Source organism: Palaemon carinicauda, chromosome 19 (assembly GCF_036898095.1).
Source record: "Palaemon carinicauda isolate YSFRI2023 chromosome 19, ASM3689809v2, whole genome shotgun sequence".
NCBI lineage: Eukaryota > Metazoa > Arthropoda > Malacostraca > Decapoda > Palaemonidae > Palaemon > Palaemon carinicauda.
In genome coordinates, this window is record NC_090743.1 from 75390262 (window position 1) to 75409155 (window position 18894).

Genomic DNA, 18894 nt, shown 5'->3' on the forward strand with positions numbered 1-18894 from the left:
GGTATCAAAGATTTTCTCAAAGACTTGTTCAACCCTCAGGCTCTTATCTTTAAATGTATTTACGTCCTCTTATTAGCAGGTGAGATTTCTGTTTTAATAGGTCAATTTTGCACAGAACTTCGGAGGAGGCTTGAATGAAGTGTTATTATATTTACTTTTTTCTTTTATGCAGTTCTCAGTCCTCTTTACTTCTGAATAGTGAATGAAGGGCATTTTTTTTTGTTTTGCTCTAATTTCAATTTAGTACATAACAAGTATAAATATGAAAAAAATATTTGATTGTTATTTTCAGAATATTAATTAACTTGATAAATAGTAGGCGTCTTTATATACTATATTAATATTTTACAACACTTTTATAGGGCTTTATAAATAAAAACTTATTTCATATCCTGTAACAGAAGTGGAAGAGAAAAAGAGGGCTTTTGAAGAATGGCTGCAGAGTAATAGTATAGAGAAGTATGAAAAATATAAAGAGCAAAAGGTGGAAGTAAAGCTCAAGGTACGTGAGGCAAAGAGGGCAGCTGACCTGAGGTGGGGTCAGGGACTGGGTCAGTCATATGAAGAGAATAAGAAGAAGTTTTGGAAAGAAGTGAAGAGAGTAAGGAAGGCCGGCGCAAGAATTGAAGAGACAGTGAAAGATGGAAATGGAAGGTTGTTAAAAGGAGAGGAGGCAAGGAAAAGGTGGGCGGAATATTTTGAAAGTTTGCTGAATGTTGAGGATGATAGGGAGGCAGAGATAATTGCTGTTCCAGGTGTTGAGGTGCCAGTGATGGGAGATGAGAATGAGAGAGAGATTACAATAGAGGAAGTGAGGAGAGCACTAGATGAAACGAGAGTAGGAAAAGCATCTGGTATGGATGGTGTGAAAGCTGAGATGTTGAAGGAAGGGGGTGTGACTGTAATTGAATGGTTAGTGAGATTGTTTAATGTGTGCTTTGTGTTGTCAATGGTACCAGTAGATTGGGTCTGTGCATGTATTGTACCACTATATAAGGGTAAGGGAGATGTGCATGAGTGTTGTAAGTCAAGAGGTATTAGTTTGTTGAGTGTAGTTGGAAAAGTGTATGGTAGAGTACTGATTAATAGGATTAAGGATACAACAGAGAATGCAATCTGGGAAGTACAGGGGGGTTTTAGAAGAGGTAGGGGTTGTATGAATCAGATTTTTACAGTTAGGCAGATATGCGAGAAATATTTAGCAAAAGGTAAGGAGGTGTATGTTGCGTTTATGGATCTGGAGAAAGCATATGATAGAGTTGATAGGGAAGCAATGTGGAATGTGATGAGGTTATATGGAGTTGGTGGAAGGTTGTTGCAAGCAGTGAAAAGTTTCTACAAAGCTAGTAAAGCATGTGTTAGAATAGGAAATGAAGTGAGTGATTGGTTTCCGGTGAGAGTGGGGCTGAGGCAGGGATGTGTGATGTCGCCGTGGTTGTTTAACTTGTATGTTGATGGAGTGGTGAGAGAGGTGAATGCTCGAGTGCTTGGACGAGGATTAAAACTGGTAGACGAGAATAATCATGAATGGGAGGTAAATCAGTTGTTGTTTGCGGATGATACTGTACTGGTAGCAGACACAGAAGAGAAGCTTGACCGACTAGTGACAGAATTTGGAAGGGTGTGTGAGAGAAGGAAGTTGAGAGTTAATGTGGGTAAGAGTAAGGTTATGAGATGTACGAGAAGGGAAGGTGGTGCAAGGTTGAATGTCATGTTGAATGGAGAGTTACTTGAGGAGGTGGATCAGTTTAAGTACTTGGGGTCTGTTGTTGCAGCAAATGGTGGAGTGGAAGCAGATGTACGTCAGAGAGTGAATGAAGGTTGCAAAGTGTTGGGGGCAGTTAAGGGAGTAGTAAAAAATAGAGGGTTGGGCATGAATGTAAAGAGAGTCCTATATGAGAAAGTGATTGTACCAACTGTGATGTATGGATCGGAGTTGTGGGGAATGAAAGTGATGGAGAGACAGAAATTGAATGTGTTTGAGATGAAGTGTCTGAGGAGTATGGCTGGTGTATCTCGAGTAGATAGGGTCAGGAACGAGGTGGTGAGGGTGAGAACGGGTGTAAGAAATGAGTTAGCGGCTAGAGTGGATATGAATGTGTTGAGGTGGTTTGGCCATGTTGAGAGAATGGAGAATGGCTGTCTGCTAAAGAAGGTGATGAATGCAAGAGTTGATGGGAGAAGTACAAGAGGAAGGCCAAGGTTTGGGTGGATGGATGGTGTGAAGAAAGCTCTGGGTGATAGGAGGATAGATGTGAGAGAGGCAAGAGAGCGTGCTAGAAATAGAAATGAATGGCGAGCGATTGTGACGCAGTTCCGGTAGGCCCTGCTGCTTCCTCCGGTGCCTTAGATGACCGCGGAGGTAGCAGCAGTAGGGGACTCAGCAGTATGAAGCTTCATCTGTGGTGGAAATGTGGGAGGTTGGGCTGTGGCACCCTAGCAGTACCAGCTGAACTCGGCTGAGTCCCTGGTTAGGCTGGAGGAACGTAGAGAGTAGAGGTCCCCTTTTTTGTTTTGTTCTTGTTGATGTCGGCTACCCCCCAAAATTGGGGGAAGTGCCTTTGGTATATGGATGGATGGTAACAGAAGTCTAGCTATATGTGAGAACTGAAATGTGTGGAAAGTCTTTTGAGGTATTCTTATGGTCCTTAATTTTGCAAAAGATGATGACTTCTGCACCAGGCATAACCATATGGGAAGTTGATATATCAACAATTTTCCATTAATTTTCACATGGTGTCACATGGTATACTTGTGTTACATGCTCAGTCAGGTTATTAATGTGTGTCTAACACCTTACTTTCATTATCTAAATACTGTTTTCATGTTGAATAGGTTGACAGAAGTGTAAATAGGACATTTATTTCAAAGTTCTTACTAACCTTAAGGTATTTTATACGTTTTACAAATTCCTTTCCATTCTAAGTTTGTTTATTTCCTTTCCTAATTGATCCATTTTTCCCTGTTGAAGCTTGTAACATACTGCTTTTCAAACTAGTGTTGTTGCTTAGCTATCAATAATAATAGTGGCTAAATGAACAAGCTGCCAAAGTTCAACATCAAACAACCTCCCTTTCCTGTTGGTAACTTTCCCTTGGTTATAATTCAACAAATATTGATGGTGGTTGTGGCCTGTAACTTAAGTATAAGTAAACTGAATTATTGTTGTGGTGCTAGAACTTTTGAAGGTTTAGATTTAATTCAATTTAAACAGTAATTTTTTTTTTTAAATTCCTGAGCTTGCTTTGCGAAGTTTAAATATAAATATTGTTCCAGTTATGTTTGATTAAAAAGTGCTTTAACTCCATTGACATTGCAGTTCTCCAAACATTTTTTGAAACAGCCATCTAATGTTATCTTATTCGATATGGCCTGCAATCAATTGCTTCTTATTATAAGTTGGCAGTGAAGGCTTCATCTCTCAAATCTAATGATGCGTGTTTTGCTAGATATGCTTAGTGTATCACGAATAACCGCATAATTTTACTTCATCACAAAAGATCTTGATTGCAAGGTTGAACCCTTCAGAACCCCCTACCCCTTCCTCCACGGGAAGGAAAAAGCACATGATGAAAAATCTCAATGGAGGTCTTCCATGTATTATAACTTAACAAATCAAGTACACCGATGAACATGTTCTCCTCATCTTTCATTTTCAGCTGTTGTGATTATATGGCCACAATTCACAATTCATCAAAAAGCCCTAGGACTAACAGAATACCAGACTGGTATCATCAGCACTGTAACATCTACCGTTGCCATATTCTATCCTATCTGCAGTGGTATCATTGGGGATAAAGTTGGTAATTTTAGGGTAAGATATATTTATACCTATCATGATATTTAATTATTAAGGCTTGTGAATCAGATTTTTTAACAGTTTTTTTTTTTTTCCTTTTTTTAAATATCCATAGATAAGTAGATAATTCTAAAATGATACCAAGTTATGTTACTACACCAAGAAAGTAGTCATAATATTATGGGTTTGGTAATAATAATAATCCTATGATGAGTAGTGATGTACAGTATACCTGAAGATGGAAAATACAACTTCCTTCAGATGTTAACATATTAGATATGATAGTAGAATAATTGTAAATTTCACATCAGCAGGACTGATAACAATTTTATAAGAACTGTAAGTAAAAACATAGATGGGGAAAATTTCATTTCTACTGCTATTTAATTCTTTGAATAACGTTGGGTACTTCAAAGTATTCGCTAATTGCAAGGCCTCAAGACAGTCCTGATGTTAGGGGAAAGTTGAATTTTTTAGGCTGAGCTACACTGGTACTGTAGCCTATAGACCTAATATTTTTTGATTGAGATAACCTGGTTGACCTCTTATTTACTGTATGTTGAATAACTTCTCTGAACTTATTACAAGACTTGGTGCGCCAATTTGATTGATTTAAAGCCAAGAGGTCAATATATTTTCCCAGTGAGAAAGTAGTTTCAGCCCTGTGCAGAAAGGAACTAAAGAAATGACTAATAAACTAAAAGCTATGAAACAATACTTATTTCAACCTGTTGAAAAGAAAAGCATTTGCAACAAGTTTGAACTTCGGAAGTTCTACCGATTCAATTGCCTGATTAGAAAGATCTACAATTTGGTCATAGCTGGAATAAAACTTCTAGAATATGACAATTTGTCCTAAATTGTATTTTTCCTAGCTATACAAACCTGTAGTCATTTAATATAGGAATTCGCTTCAGCTCAGCTGAAACAGCCAAAGAGTAAGACAACCAGGCAGTTGTGCTGAACGGTTGGCTGGCGGTATGGGGGGAAGCTCAGTTCCGCCAGCCCCCCACCACTGCCAGCTTGCTTTCCTCATTCAAATGCTTTAAGCTCAATGTGGAACATAAGAGGGGTGGTAGAGGCGGGCATTTATATTAAATGATTACAGCTTTGTATAGCTAGGAAAAATACAATTTAGGACAAATTGTCATTTGTTCTGACGTGATATACAAACCTCGTAATCATTTAATATAGGAAGACTCAGTGGTTGGTGGGAGGTCTGCCTTTGCTGCTTGTGAACAGCTAACTGCCCGGATATGCACCTCTTGAATGAGAGCAGAGGACTAAATCCACTTACCTCTGTCTCTTGACCCAACATGATGATGGTGGGGTCTGAGAGACTGGGAGACGGGCCATGTGTTGCGCAAGAGCATCGCGCGACATGAGAGCGTGAATGTAAGAGACGTTCGACCCTGGGGTCACAGTGACTGGATAAACCCCCATAACCGAAAGGCAAAGGGTTTATACATCCACCGTCTTCCCTGCCTAGCAGAAGAAGGGGGGAGAATACCTGTAAACAAACTCTAGCAATCTTACCTGGGAAGACTTATCTTGATGTATGGAACTCCAAAGGAGGAAACAGAGAGAAAGGCAGATCACATGCAGACTTCTTTCATACTGCCATACATACCATAAAAATCAAGACAAGAGACTTCCCTGTCCCGGAGGAACTGGAGAGGTCACACAAAGCTTGAGCCGCTACCACAGGGCCAAGAACAAAGGTGTATAAGGACTTGTGCGTGAACTCCCTCCAGTAAAAGGCCATAAAGGTGGTCTGGCGTTTCCAAACGCCAGCCTTCAACAATTGGCCCACTGCAAGATTTCTCTTGAAAGCAAGTGTGGGGGCAATACCCCTGATCTCGAGAGCTTTAACCTTCGCTGGTTCTTGGTCTCTTGAGGAAGTCTCATACGCCTTGCGGATGGTTTCACGGATCCAGATGGATATCGTGTTCCTCGATACCTCCTTCTTGGCTCTGCCGGTGCCAACAAGGAGTCATCGACATTCAGGTCTGAGATGCCGAGTTTGCTTAAGATAGCGGTGGAGACACCTGACGGGACAGAGAAGCCACTCACCTGAACCACCACTTGCCGCGTGCGGTAAGGAAGGAATAGTGAAGGCCTCGAACCTGGGATCATGGATTGTTGGGTTCTGAGTCTTGGCCACGACCTCTGGCAAAAAACTCAAGGAGATCTCCTTCCAACCCTCTGCGTGAGTGACATTACAAGAAAGGCCGTGTAACTCCCCGACTCTCTTCGCCGATGCTAAGGCTAGCAGAAAAACAGTTTTAAGGGTCAAGTGCCTATCTGAGGCACGACTCAAGAGTTCGTACGGAGTACGAGTAAGAGACCCAAGAACTAGAGTGACATCCCACTGGGGAACTTGAAGTTCCCTCGGGGGACACGACTGTTCGATGCTCTTAATGAGCCTAGAAATCTCCAGGGCGTTGGAGTTATCTAAGCCCTTCAGACGAAACATCATTGCAAGGGCAGACCTGTACCCTTTAATGGCAGAAACCGAAAGGAGCTTATCTCTGTGAAGACAGACTAGGAAGTCTGCGATCTGAGTTAGAGAGGCTCCGACCAGAGAGATACCCCTTCCACTACACTAATCACAGAAGACCAACCACTTCCCCTGGTAGACTGAGGTGGAGGATCTTCTGAGGTACCCTGACATCTCTCTTGCAGCGAGTTGTGAAAAGCCTCGCATTCTGAGGAGATGCTAGATAGTCTCCATGCGTAAGTCTGAGCGACTGCACCACCTGGTGGTACCTGCTCGACAAAGGTTGCCGAAGGAGATTGGGCCAGTGTTATAGCTCTCTTGGTGCCTCGACCAGGAGCGACAACAGATCGGGAAACCAATCCCTGTGTGGCCATAGTGGAGCAATGAGAGTCATCCCGAGTCCTGCGGTTACTAGGACCCGGGATAGGACTGAGCGAAGTAAGCAAAAGGAGGAAACGTGTAGCAATCCAGTTGATCCCAAGGATGTTGCAGTGCATTCTCGAATGCAGCTGCCGGATCTAGTACTGGAGAGCAAAACATAGGAAGTTTGGCATTGTGCCATGTTGCGAATAGGTCAATGCATGGTTCTCCCCAGAGGTCGAGTACTCGACTCCCTACCCAAGAGTGAAGAGACCATTCTTCCCCTATTACCTGGTTTCTGCAACTTAGGGTGTCTGCCAGAACATTTTCTTGCCTGGAATGTAGCGGAAAAATAGGGATGGGTAAATATAAAATCAATATGAGATGACCAGGATCATATCATTAAACCTTGCATTTTTAAGTGAAAGGGTAGAGATGGAAAAAATGCATTTAAATATTTAATAAATTTAAATGGTTAAACATTTATGAATACATAATTTAAAATTATATAAATTTCACTGTATCAGCTGGTGGTGGAATGACGTAAACGAGTCTTCGAATGCACTTTTATACGAGATTTTAAGGTTCACAACTGCGAGGGATAAAGCTGAAGTGCAAACAGAATTGAGTTTTCTGAGTGAGTACAGTCATTCAGAAATTCATCACTAATCAAAATATCAATTACTGTAATCGCCTGACTAAAATCTACAATTTTCATATAAATCAAAATCTTGAAATCAACGAATCACCGAAAACAGCAATTAACTAATCACGAAATCACTCACGTAAATATTTTCTCAAATCACCACTAAATCATACTTGCTCTCAAAATATCAGTAAATTAAATAGCAAATTTAACGAGTTGTCAATTACTTAAATAAATTTATAGACTGCATAGAAATCACAGGTTCAATCTAGTAAGAATTTAATTAATTAGAATACTTGAAATTATTTTCAAAACACGAGCATATAGAATATGTAACGCAAGAACAAACATTAAAGCCCCTTATGCTTACCCTGTTGCGATAACAGTTCTGGCGAGTGTGGAAAAAATCATTCAACAGACGATCATCGCTAAGCAGCGTCCGGATCCCATCCTTGATGAATTAGTATGTAATTATTTCCACGGTAGAGGAAAAATCCACAATAGTTAATCCAGCGTGTGTATAAATCCTAAAATCCACTTGAATAATGAGAGAGAGGGAAAGAGAGCTGCTCCTCCTCACTCCCGTGTAAGGTTGCTGAAGACTGCGCTGTGTGAAAAAACTTCACAACGACGTTAACGACAGGCAGATATAACTGGATATAACTACTGTATAGTAGTTACTATCTAAAAGCAAGGGGGCAATTAGCGACACTTCTGTATGCCAAATGTATCAATACTGAACTATTCAAATTAATAATTTGAAGTTTTTTCAATCTGCCCCCCGCGGATTTAAATTTAAATTTCTATACAAGACCAGATTGAGCTAGCTGCTTATTCTTCTCAGAACAAATCAAAGCAGCTCCCCGTTGAATTCTTGCAATATTGTCCTTACAAACAACATTAGAATCACTCTGAGGTATAAGATTTAAATCTAACTGATCAATATGAGAATCACTTAGCCCATCACCTTTAACCAAAAGAATTACAGACGATATATCCCTAAAAAATACACTTTTATTACCCTTGACCAATTGTACTTGAACAGCCTTACCAAGAGAATTATAAATAACATCAAGAACTCTAGCTAAAGGGTAATTGGGAGCCTTAACCATTGAATCCTTTATCAAGACTATGTCACCTCTTGATATTTTAACGTGCTCCTTAGGGTAATATTTACCTCTGTATTTAGTTGCCTGATCTTGCAATCCAAATAAAGATTCATTGTGTTAACTATTATGCAATTTCTCCTTAATGTGAATTAAACGCTGAAAGTCTTTACCCAAGTCAGAAGAGTCATAATTATCAAGTTGACCTTCGTGATATATACATTCCATAACCTGTGTATCATATCCAAATTTCAAAAACTCTGGTGACAGCACCTGAAAATCATCATTCACATTCTGTTCCCTCAATGCGCCAAATTCAGAAATGGGTTTCTTATTAGCGTAACATATGCATTGTTTAATTACATGAGAAAATTCCAGAAAATCTAGAATATTATTATGGATTGCTCCCTGTATTAACTTTCTTACCAGACCAACTTCGGATTCTATGATACCTCCAATACCATGATTCAGAGAACCACGAGGATACTGTGAAAATTCAGTGACATCGACACCCCTCTGATTGAAGAATTCCTGCACCTCACTTGCTTTCAGACATTCCTCAATCCATGTGAATGCACCACCAAGATTTGAGCCAGAATCTGAAAATACCATAGTTGTAAACATGATTTTGAAAAGCTAATAAAAATCCTTTAGAATCAGCTGAAGTCACTGTTTCAACACTAATCATGTGAGACCAAATACATTTAAAAATTACCCCATAGGTTTTAACTTTGTCACTTCCATATCTTGTGAAATATGGTCCAAAGTAATCAATGAAACATCCAAAAAAAACCTCTTTATGGGATTCACATTCCACTCTCTATAGTCATTAGCATTATCTTTAACTGGTCTACTATTAAAACGTTTACAGTGGTAACATTCATTCACAACCTTCTTAACTGTTGAAAATCCCTTAAGCAGAAAAAATGCCGGTTTCAATTTATGTAGCACATAGTAAGTACCTGAGTGATTAAACTTCAAGTGAGTGTCCATTATCAGTATTCTACCGAAATCACTATTATTACTAAGGAGTATTGGAGTTCTCGACATCATACCTTTAGACATCTTTCCCATCTTACATTTTACTCTGAGAATACCATCGGAGTCACAAAATACATTCATTCTACTAACTAGCTCAGAAATAGACTTCTTTGCTTTCCGTTTTGAAGTGAAAAAATCTTGTAAATCTGGAAAGCAATTCTGTTGATCAGGCTTTAGCAAATCATTATTGCAGTTTTTGTAGCTTGCATCTAATAAGGCAATTGACTGCTGGCACTTAGAATTTATTCTTAATCTTAATTTGTCTATGAAAAGTTTAACTTTCATTAGTACTTTAATCGCTTTGGCAAGTCAAGAATACTTAGTTAAATCATCAACTGTACCAACTGACATATCTTCAACACTTGCCTTATTTACAACCAGCTTGGGTATATCCACATCATTAATCATGCCTGGATTAGGAATTACGAGCAATTCCAGTAAACTTAAATTTCCCGTAACATCTCGGGTCCGGTCAAGTAACAAGAGTTTCTTAACTTTGAGAAAGATACTAATCTAGTCGTGAAATCTGCAGCATTTTCATTTGATCCTACATGAGCTAACTTCACCGAGTGTGAAGACTTACATAGGTCGACAATATTTGTGATTCTATTATTTACATATACACTTCTCTTTTGAAGCTTTGTTCTCAAGTTCTCATAATCAGCTAGCCAACTTGTGGCAATCGTAGAATCTGAAAACAACATTATGTCATTAACTGCAATAGGCACAATACAAGAAGTGAGCATTTTATACAGATCAAAAGCCCTTTGCAATGCATACTCTACTGCAGTGAGTTCGAGTACAGGCATAGTTCGCCCTTTCAGATTTTTATTCAGAATCTTATTATGGGCAGATACGAAGGATACCAACTTTGAATCTCTCTCCTGCAAGTAAATAACACATCCAATAAAGTTTTTACTCGCATCACTCATTACAATTATATCAAAATTAGACTTTCTGCTACCCATATATCTTGGTATCTCTAGCCTTTCACCATTATTGAATTGTGAAGCTATGTTTCTCCATTCATTTAGCTGAGCACCATGAAGAAAAGTATCCCATTTATCTACATAATCAGACTATAATTGCCTGAGGAAAATCTTACATCTGTTTAAAACAGGCAAGTTAGCATTATTCAAATCAAATATACTCATTACTGAACTCAAAATCTGCCTAGGAGTATTGGCTTCAACATTTAATTCAACACATGTGGCCTTTAGTACATCATTATATCTGTCCCAGCACATGCCAAGAATTTTAACCTCTTGTGGAGTCTCTGTGCCAACTTTACAGTCAATGTCACGCTGAAATTGAGAATAATTAGTAATATACTGCTGCAATGGAAATTTATGCTGCTCAAATATTGTACTGGCTTCCCTGTGAACCATTTTAACTTCATCTTCATTTGCACAACCAATCAGAAAATTATCAACTCGGAAGATTCTTTTTTTTAATTCCTGAATTTCTTCAGTATCACCATCTGTCTCCAACATTAGCATTTTATAAAGACAGCACTGCAACAGATATGGAGAAACAGACATCCCAAATATTACTCGCTTTGAGCGATACACAACTGGTGTAAAATCTCTAGATTCAACATCCTTAAACCAATAGAAGAGAAATTTTGAGGAATTCTCATCATCAATGGCCAATCTGTGAAAGGCTTTTGAAATATCAAATCCAAGTATAAACTTGTCAAACCTCATCATGGTCAATGCATCACTTATTTTAAAATTCTTGTTATAACCTGAGTGAATACATTGATTCACACTAATGCCTTTACTGCCATCAGGTCTTTTTCTGCAAGATTCGCCATGTAAATAACTCTTACTTTCGTAGTATCTCTTTCTTCTTTAATTACAGGACTGTGGCTAATGAAGAAATATTTTGGAAATTTCCTTTTATTTTCTTCAAAATCTTCAACTTTCTCAATGATTCCCAAATCAATTTGTGACTGGAAAACTTCATCAACTCACTTTAGAACATTACTGTTCATATATTTCTTCTTCAGACTGCACAGAACCTTGAAAGCAAGTCTCTCATTTGATCCAAGAAGATCTTTATATTTAGTCAACCAAGGAATTGGTACGACATAAAATGTTTCAGAATCTCTGTAAATGTTGCTTAAAATAAAATCCGTCACTTCTTGCTCAGTTTCATTAGTAACACATTCAATAGAATCCTCTTCTTCCATATTTATGAATATCTTACAATTATGACCCAAATGAGAATAATCCGCAACCTCTGCTATATCTGGCAGGCTTTCAAAATTATATATTCCATCAAGTGTTGGCACTTCATGGTCAAATCCATCAGAATCAATCTCCATAGTGCCAATATATGAAGTAGTAGACTTGGTTTCTTCAGAAATCTTCCTATCAGACATCGAAGATGTATCTACTGCATCGGAAAGATTCTTTATCCAGTCAGAAATAGAACCAATTAAAATTAGTTTATCATTAATTCTGTAAAAAGAAGTCAGTCTGTCTTTTTGACCTAGTACTCCACTCTCCATGCTCATCGCACAATGCCAATCCTTTGCACCTATCAGTAGCTTTATATCATCACTGTCAGGAATTCTGTTTACACCATTGAATTTATTATAAGCAACCTCTTTACCATTCTGCCTTAGCAATTCTATCAATTTATACATATGAGGAGCTTTCATCTGAATTTTAATCTTAAGAATACAAATACAAGTAATTTCATAACTTACATCACCAATCTTAAAAGGAAAACTCACTGACTTGGTACAAATCTTTTGATTAGTATTAATTCCCTTGATAATCAAATGTATCTTAGGATCTACTACCTTTAAGTTCAAGAAATCAGCTAAACTTTCCCCAATAAAGGAATTCTGGCTACCCGAATCCAAAACTGTATCCACTTTTACACGATCATGTTCAGTCGTCACTGTTAGTAAGGGTAACAATGAATCAACAATATCCAAATGACTGGATGCTGTAACAGTTGATGGAATCTCATTAACACTCTTAACAACATTAACCACCTTTGTGGTAGTTTGCTTACTATTACTAGAATCTGTTGGCTTTGAACTACACAAAAAACTACAGTGTTTAGCTTTTTTGCATTTGAAGCATACACTTGATGTTTGAAATCTGCACCCATTACTATTATGACCTGCTTTTAAGTATTTAAAGCACTTGTGCAATTCTTTCAGTCGCTTTATTTTATCAGATACTTGCAAGTACTTTGAACAACTGGCAATTTTGTGATCTTTAGCATTACAAAGCATACATAAACTCCTAGTTAAACTAGTATTCAAACTAGTAGCCAACACTGCGGTTTAACATGGAGTTTCTTTACTAGTGTTTAATTGAGCGTTATACCTGCTGCAAGCTTCCAAAAACTTACCAGTGACTTCATCTAAAGTAGGATGAGACTTATTTGTGATCGCAACTATGATATCTTGAAATTTAGTAGGCAATGAAGACCACACAAAATAAAGCATAACAGTGTCCAAATCAATAGCATTATCTTTCACTGTATCAATCAGCTTCTTAATATGAGCATAAAAAATATATGGATCATCCTTGCCCCAAACAAACCTCAAGTCAGTTAACTCTTTAATAAGGACAAACTTCTGAGGCATTTCATCAGCAAATGCTATGATCAAAATTTGTTTAGCCTGACCAAAAGTTTGCTGGGACACCTTTATAGAACTAATCATAGACTTTGCTCTACTATGACATTGCTGCTCAAGTAAATTATACCTCTCGACTTCATTTAAATTATACGGAGCAATCAAGTGTTCAAAAACTTCAAAAAATCGCTTACATGTAAATTTATCTTCCTTAGAAACTGCATAATACCGAGGCAAATTCAACTTGGGCAAATCAATTTTAGTTCTGCAAGGAGTTTTATTATCAATATTTACAGAGAGATTATCAAGTCTAGATTGCATTTTGTTTGACAGTAATTTAATTTTACGATAATATTCCTCACATTCAGAATCCTGCCTATCCAAATCCTCCTGCGGAACTAAGGAGTCCAGTCTAACTTTAGACAAAATCAAATCATCTAAGGTCTGCAATCTTTGATTTTACTCACTCAGAAAACTCAATTCTGTTTGCACTTCAGCTTTATCCAAAGAATCAACAGCATTACACAATTTATTATATAATAAACTAACCTTACGGCGTATAGTAGTACGTTCACGCTTTTCCGATTCCGCCATCTCTAACTAATAGACAACACACCTCAAATAAATCAACTTTCAAATAAAAAATTAACACGTATAAGGCGAGAGGAGGGGGACCCGGACACCGTCCAACTAGACACTACCAACATTCCACACCAGCGCTTAAAAATATTAATCCATAAGTTCGAAGGACCAAGAGGAAAATGGGGGGTTGGTCTAAATAATGTAAATATAAAATCAATATGAAATGACCAGGATCATATCATTAAACCTTGCATTTTTAAGTGAAAGGGTAGAGATGGAAAAAATGCATTTTAAATATTTGATAAATTTAAATTTAAATGGTTAAACATTTATGAATACATAATTTAAAATTATATAAATTTCACTGTATCAGCTGGTGGTGGAATGACGTAAACGAGTCTTCGAATGCACTTTTATACGAGATTTTAAGGTTTACAACAGCGAGGGCTTAACTTTCTTCCTTTCACTCATCCGCTAAAAAATACAAAGTAAAGGAGAATCAACCACGGGAAAAATCAGAACAATAAATACAACACTAACAAAAAGTAACTAAAATAAATCAACAAAAATTCAACACAAATCAAAATATCAATTACTGTAATCGCCTGACTAAAATCTACAATTTTCATATAAATCGAAATCTTGAAATCAACGAATCACCGAAAACAGCAATTAACTAATCACGAAATCCCTCACGTAAATATTTGCTCAAATCATCACTAAATCACAACAGCTCTCAAATTATCAGTAAAACAAATAGCAAATTTAAAGAGTTGTCAAATACTTAAATAAATTTATAGACTGAATAGAGATCACAGGTTCAATCTAGTAAGAATTTAATTAATTAGAATACTTGAAATTATTTTCAAAACACTGGCATATAGAATATGTGACGCAAGAACAAGCATTAAAGCCCCTTATGCTTACCCTGTTGCGATAACAGTTCTGGCGAGTGTGGAAAAAAATCATTCAACAGACGATCATCGCTAAGCAGCGTTCGGATCCCATCCTTGATGAATTAGTATGTAATTATTTCCATGGTAGAGGAAAAATCCACAATAGTTAATCCAGCGTGTGTATAAATCCTAAAATCCATTTGAATAATGAGAGAGAGGGAAAGAGAGCTGCTCCTCCTCACTCCCGTGTAAGGTTAATGAAGACTGCGCTGTGTGAAAAACTTCACAACGACGTTAACGGCAAGCAGATATAACTGGGTATAACTACTGTATAGTAGTTACTATCTAAATGCAAAGGGGCAATTAGCGACACTTCTGTATGCCAAATGTATCAATACTGAACTATTCAAATTAATAATTTGAAGTTTTTTCAATAATGTACCTGGGAGACAAGGTAACGTGTTGACTCTCTGCCCACGGAAACACCTGCCTTGTCAACTGCTGCAAGAGATGTGACAGCGGGCCCCCTTTCTTGTTGACGTACGCGACCACGGACATGTTGTTGCTCATCCCCACTACCAAGTGCTCTCTCAAACGGGCCGGGAAATGAATGAGTGCTCTCAAGACTGCCATCATTTCCAGCACGTTGATGTGCAGGTGTTTCTCCTCTTCCGACCACATACCTGACACGACTAAATCGCCAGGTGTGCACCGCAACCTTTCGTGGACACGTCTGTGAACAGACGGAATTGAGGTGGAGGAGGGTTTATGAGAAACTCTCTCATGAGGTTCTCCTCGTTGCCACCAAATGAGATCCTCCCTTACATCGCGATCCATGAGGACCGGACGAGAGGAGCGGAAATGGATTCACCGGAAAGGAACGAGCTTCTCCAGCGAGGAGAGGTGTCCTAGAAGAGCTTGCCACTGGAGGGCTGGAAGTTGTTCCTGTGACAGGAATGGCTGCACAACCTCTCTGAATCTGATGATCCGTTCTTCTGAGGGAAGAACGCGAGCTGCTGCTGAGTCGATCAGCATTCCCTGATACTTCACCTGCTGCTTGGGAATGAGGTTTGACTTCTCGTAATTCACCATGATCCCCAGATCGCGATAAACTGCAAGAAGTGAGTCTCGTTCCTGAATCAACTGCTCCTGCGAAGGAGCAAGAATCAGCCAGTCGTCGAGGTACATCAGTAGGCGGATGCCCCTCGAGTGGGGCCAAGCTGCTACCGTCGTGAACAGTCGTGTGAACATTTGAGGAGCTGTGCACAGTCCGAAGCACAGGACTTTGAACTGGTACACCATGCCCTGGAAGGTGAATCGGAGGTAATTTCGAGACGATCGATGAACTGGTACTTGAAAGTACGCTTCCTTTAAGTCAATCAAAAGCATGAAGTCGTACTGCCTGATGGCTAACAGCACAGTGCAAACTGACAGCATCTTGAACGCAGTTTGCTGAACAAACTTGTTCAATGGCGAAAGGTCGATGATTGGTCTATAACCTCCTGTCGCCTTCTCGACAAGGAAGAGACGACAGTAGAAACTTGGTGACTGATCGTGTACGACTTCTAGCGCTTCCTTCTCCAACATTTCCTGGACCTCCACCTCTGAGGCTAGAGCCTTTGGATATGTTGGAGCGTACGAGTGGAACGCTATTGGAGTGGAGGATAGAGGGGGCCGATGAAGCACAAATGGGAGCTTGTACCCTTCGCGAAGGGTCAACACTACCCATTCCTCGGCCACGATGTGCTGCCACATTGCCCAATGGAGCGATAGGCATCCTCCTACCTTCGACAGCATGGGAAGGGGAATGCCAAACTCAGGCATTTAGAAAGCTGGTCCAAGAGAAAAGCAACAGCTTTCCCACCAGACAAAGCCAGGTTCCTGTACTGCTCCATGTGTTTACGGGTAGCGAGCTTGGTGTCCCGTGCGAACACTGTGGCCGTACCACACTAGTGGTCAAGCCGGGAAGCAGTATGGGGAGCAGCTACAGAGATGGACTCCATAGTTGAAATCTCACAGGCTGAGAAGGAGACACTCTGACATTTCAAACTCTCGACCGAGGAACCCCCAGCAAGCGCTCCGACCGTGAGGTCGAGAGGGAGAGGACAAGGCACAGAAGACTCTGTGACACAGTACCTCTTCTGTCGCTGGAGGGGTTGAGGGAGAAGCTTGTTCGAACCTTGGCTCCTAAGCGAGTCACCAGGTCCTACGATCTGGTCACTCACTCGGTCCAATGTTCGAGCAGCCTGTCTCGACCAGGGTAGTGTGATGGGCCGTGAACTGCCTTCGGGAGCTCCCCATAGGATCTCCAAGGCTGTATATTTATCCTCAAACACTACCGCAGGAGCCCAGAGGCCATTAATCTCTCGCATGAGGTTAATGACCTCTAGGAACGGTGAATTCACCTCGGATTCTTCAGTCTCCACGGCCGGTGAAGGCCGTGGAGGTTGCTCATCCCTCGGTCCCTCTACATCCGTAGGTGTAGGGGAAGTGACATGCTGCACAGGTGATGACCTCCCCCATGAATACCCTCACTCTGGTCCTAAGACTGAACCAGGCGTGTATTCAGGAGTTGAGGAAGGTCCCTAGCATCAAGGTTCCCACTGCGACCGAGTATGTGACTGGTCGCTGCAAGCCCCACGAAGCTCCCGAAGGAGCTCGAGCGCGAGCGGGGTCGCTGGAAACTGCAGCACCCACACCAGGAGGTGTAGACAGGTTAGTCGCACGAGTGGTGTGCGCGGCCTCACCGGTTACATGGCCAAAAAGCATGGGGGTTGGCTGCACCTCGCGCGACTGGTATATGCGAGAGCTAACCTGGTTCCGTACAACCAGCCCCAATATCGCAGGCTGAGTCACACGGGTCGAGTGCGTGGCCATCTGGGCCTGATCCCTTCTCACGCAACACACGAGTCACAGAGTCGGTCCGCGTGGCTACCCCCGTGGAGGTAGTCATGCGTACTGCGGATTCTTCACGAGAGATCACAGCTGTGATTTCTCGTGCCTAAGCCGGGACTCTCATGTCCCCACTCAAGAGCGGTTCAATTTGAGTCTGAGCAGCAGCTTGGGGGCCCGAGGACCCTGTGACCATTCTCTGGGAGACGATACCTGCTCCCTCGAGCGCGGTTGTCGTGCATGGAGGCCTTGCGCGAGATTCGCCATGAACAATCCCACGGGAATCTCTCGCGTCGCCCTCATCCTCCGAAGGAGAAGAGGTGTCTTGGGGCGCCATGTCCCTTCGACTGCCACTGGCCTTCCTGGCCCTCTTTTCTTTCCTCTTCTTTCCATTCCTCTTTCTCCTTGGGGGAAGAAGAGTCAGTCAGAAGATGAAGACAAAGAGGAGAAAGAGGAGGAGGAACTAGAAGAGGAATACCGCCCACGCTTCCTCTTCTTGTGCTCCCTCCGAGGTACTGGAACGGTGGTCGAGGCAACAGCAGATGACACTGGATGAAGATGAGCAACCTGAGCCATGACTGCTTAACGAGTAACTTTCTCCTCCATAACAACGACACAATCACTGGTACACAAGCACAAGAGAAGGCAAAGGGCTGCAGTGTAGAGAGCGGAGTGTAGCACAATCATCCATTTTGAGCCGAAGCGAGTAAATGAGGAAAGCAGGCTGGCGGTGGGAGGAAGTCTCATACGCTTTGCGGATGGTTTCATGGATCCACCCCATACTGCCAGCCTGGTTTTCTTTCTCTTCGGCTGTTTCAGCTGAGCTGAAGCGAATTCCTATGTTAAATGATTATGAGGTATGTATATTGCATTGGAACAAATGTGTAGTACTGAGCCCTATAATGGAGAAGGGAAGACTGTAAGAATTATTTGCATATCTAGTACTATGTAAAGGATGGTACAGTCTGAGGAGATTTCGAATGCAGAAGATGATCCGAATTGTGTAAAATCTTATGTACTGTAACATGCACAATGAACTAACTTAATGACTTTGCCAGAGAATAATATCTAAATCAGCAATAATCAATTTAATTATCATTCCTATTATTATCATTACTTGCTAAGCTACAACCATAGTTGGAAAACCAAGATGCTATAAGCCCAAGGAATTCATCAGGGAAAAATAGCCCAGTGAGGAGAGAAAACAAGGAAATAACAAAACACCAGGAGAGGTAATAAACAATTAAATAAAGTATTTCGAAATCAATAACAACAATAAAATAAATCTTTCATATATAAACCATAAAACTTCAAAACACAAGCGGAAGAGAAATAACATAGAATAGTGTGCCTGAGTGTACCCTCAAGCAAGAGAACTCTAACCCAAGACAGTGTAAGACCAGGGTAGGCTTACATAGGCTATGAGACTACCCAAAACTAGAGAACAATGGTTTGATTTTGGAGGAAA

General features: G+C 40.4%; 1 protein-coding gene across 1 annotated transcript in view; it reads left to right on the forward strand.

The window, feature by feature from the left end:
• The window catches only part of LOC137658680 (major facilitator superfamily domain-containing protein 6-like), a 108791-nt gene that overhangs the window by 711 nt on the left and 89186 nt on the right, over positions 1-18894 (forward strand). The window contains exons 2-3 of the mRNA XM_068393655.1: positions 1-79; positions 3660-3814. The exon at positions 1-79 is cut by the window's left edge and continues 50 nt beyond it. Of these exons, the coding sequence (XP_068249756.1) occupies positions 1-79; positions 3660-3814 (234 nt within the window). The remainder of the gene's footprint in view (positions 80-3659; positions 3815-18894) is intronic.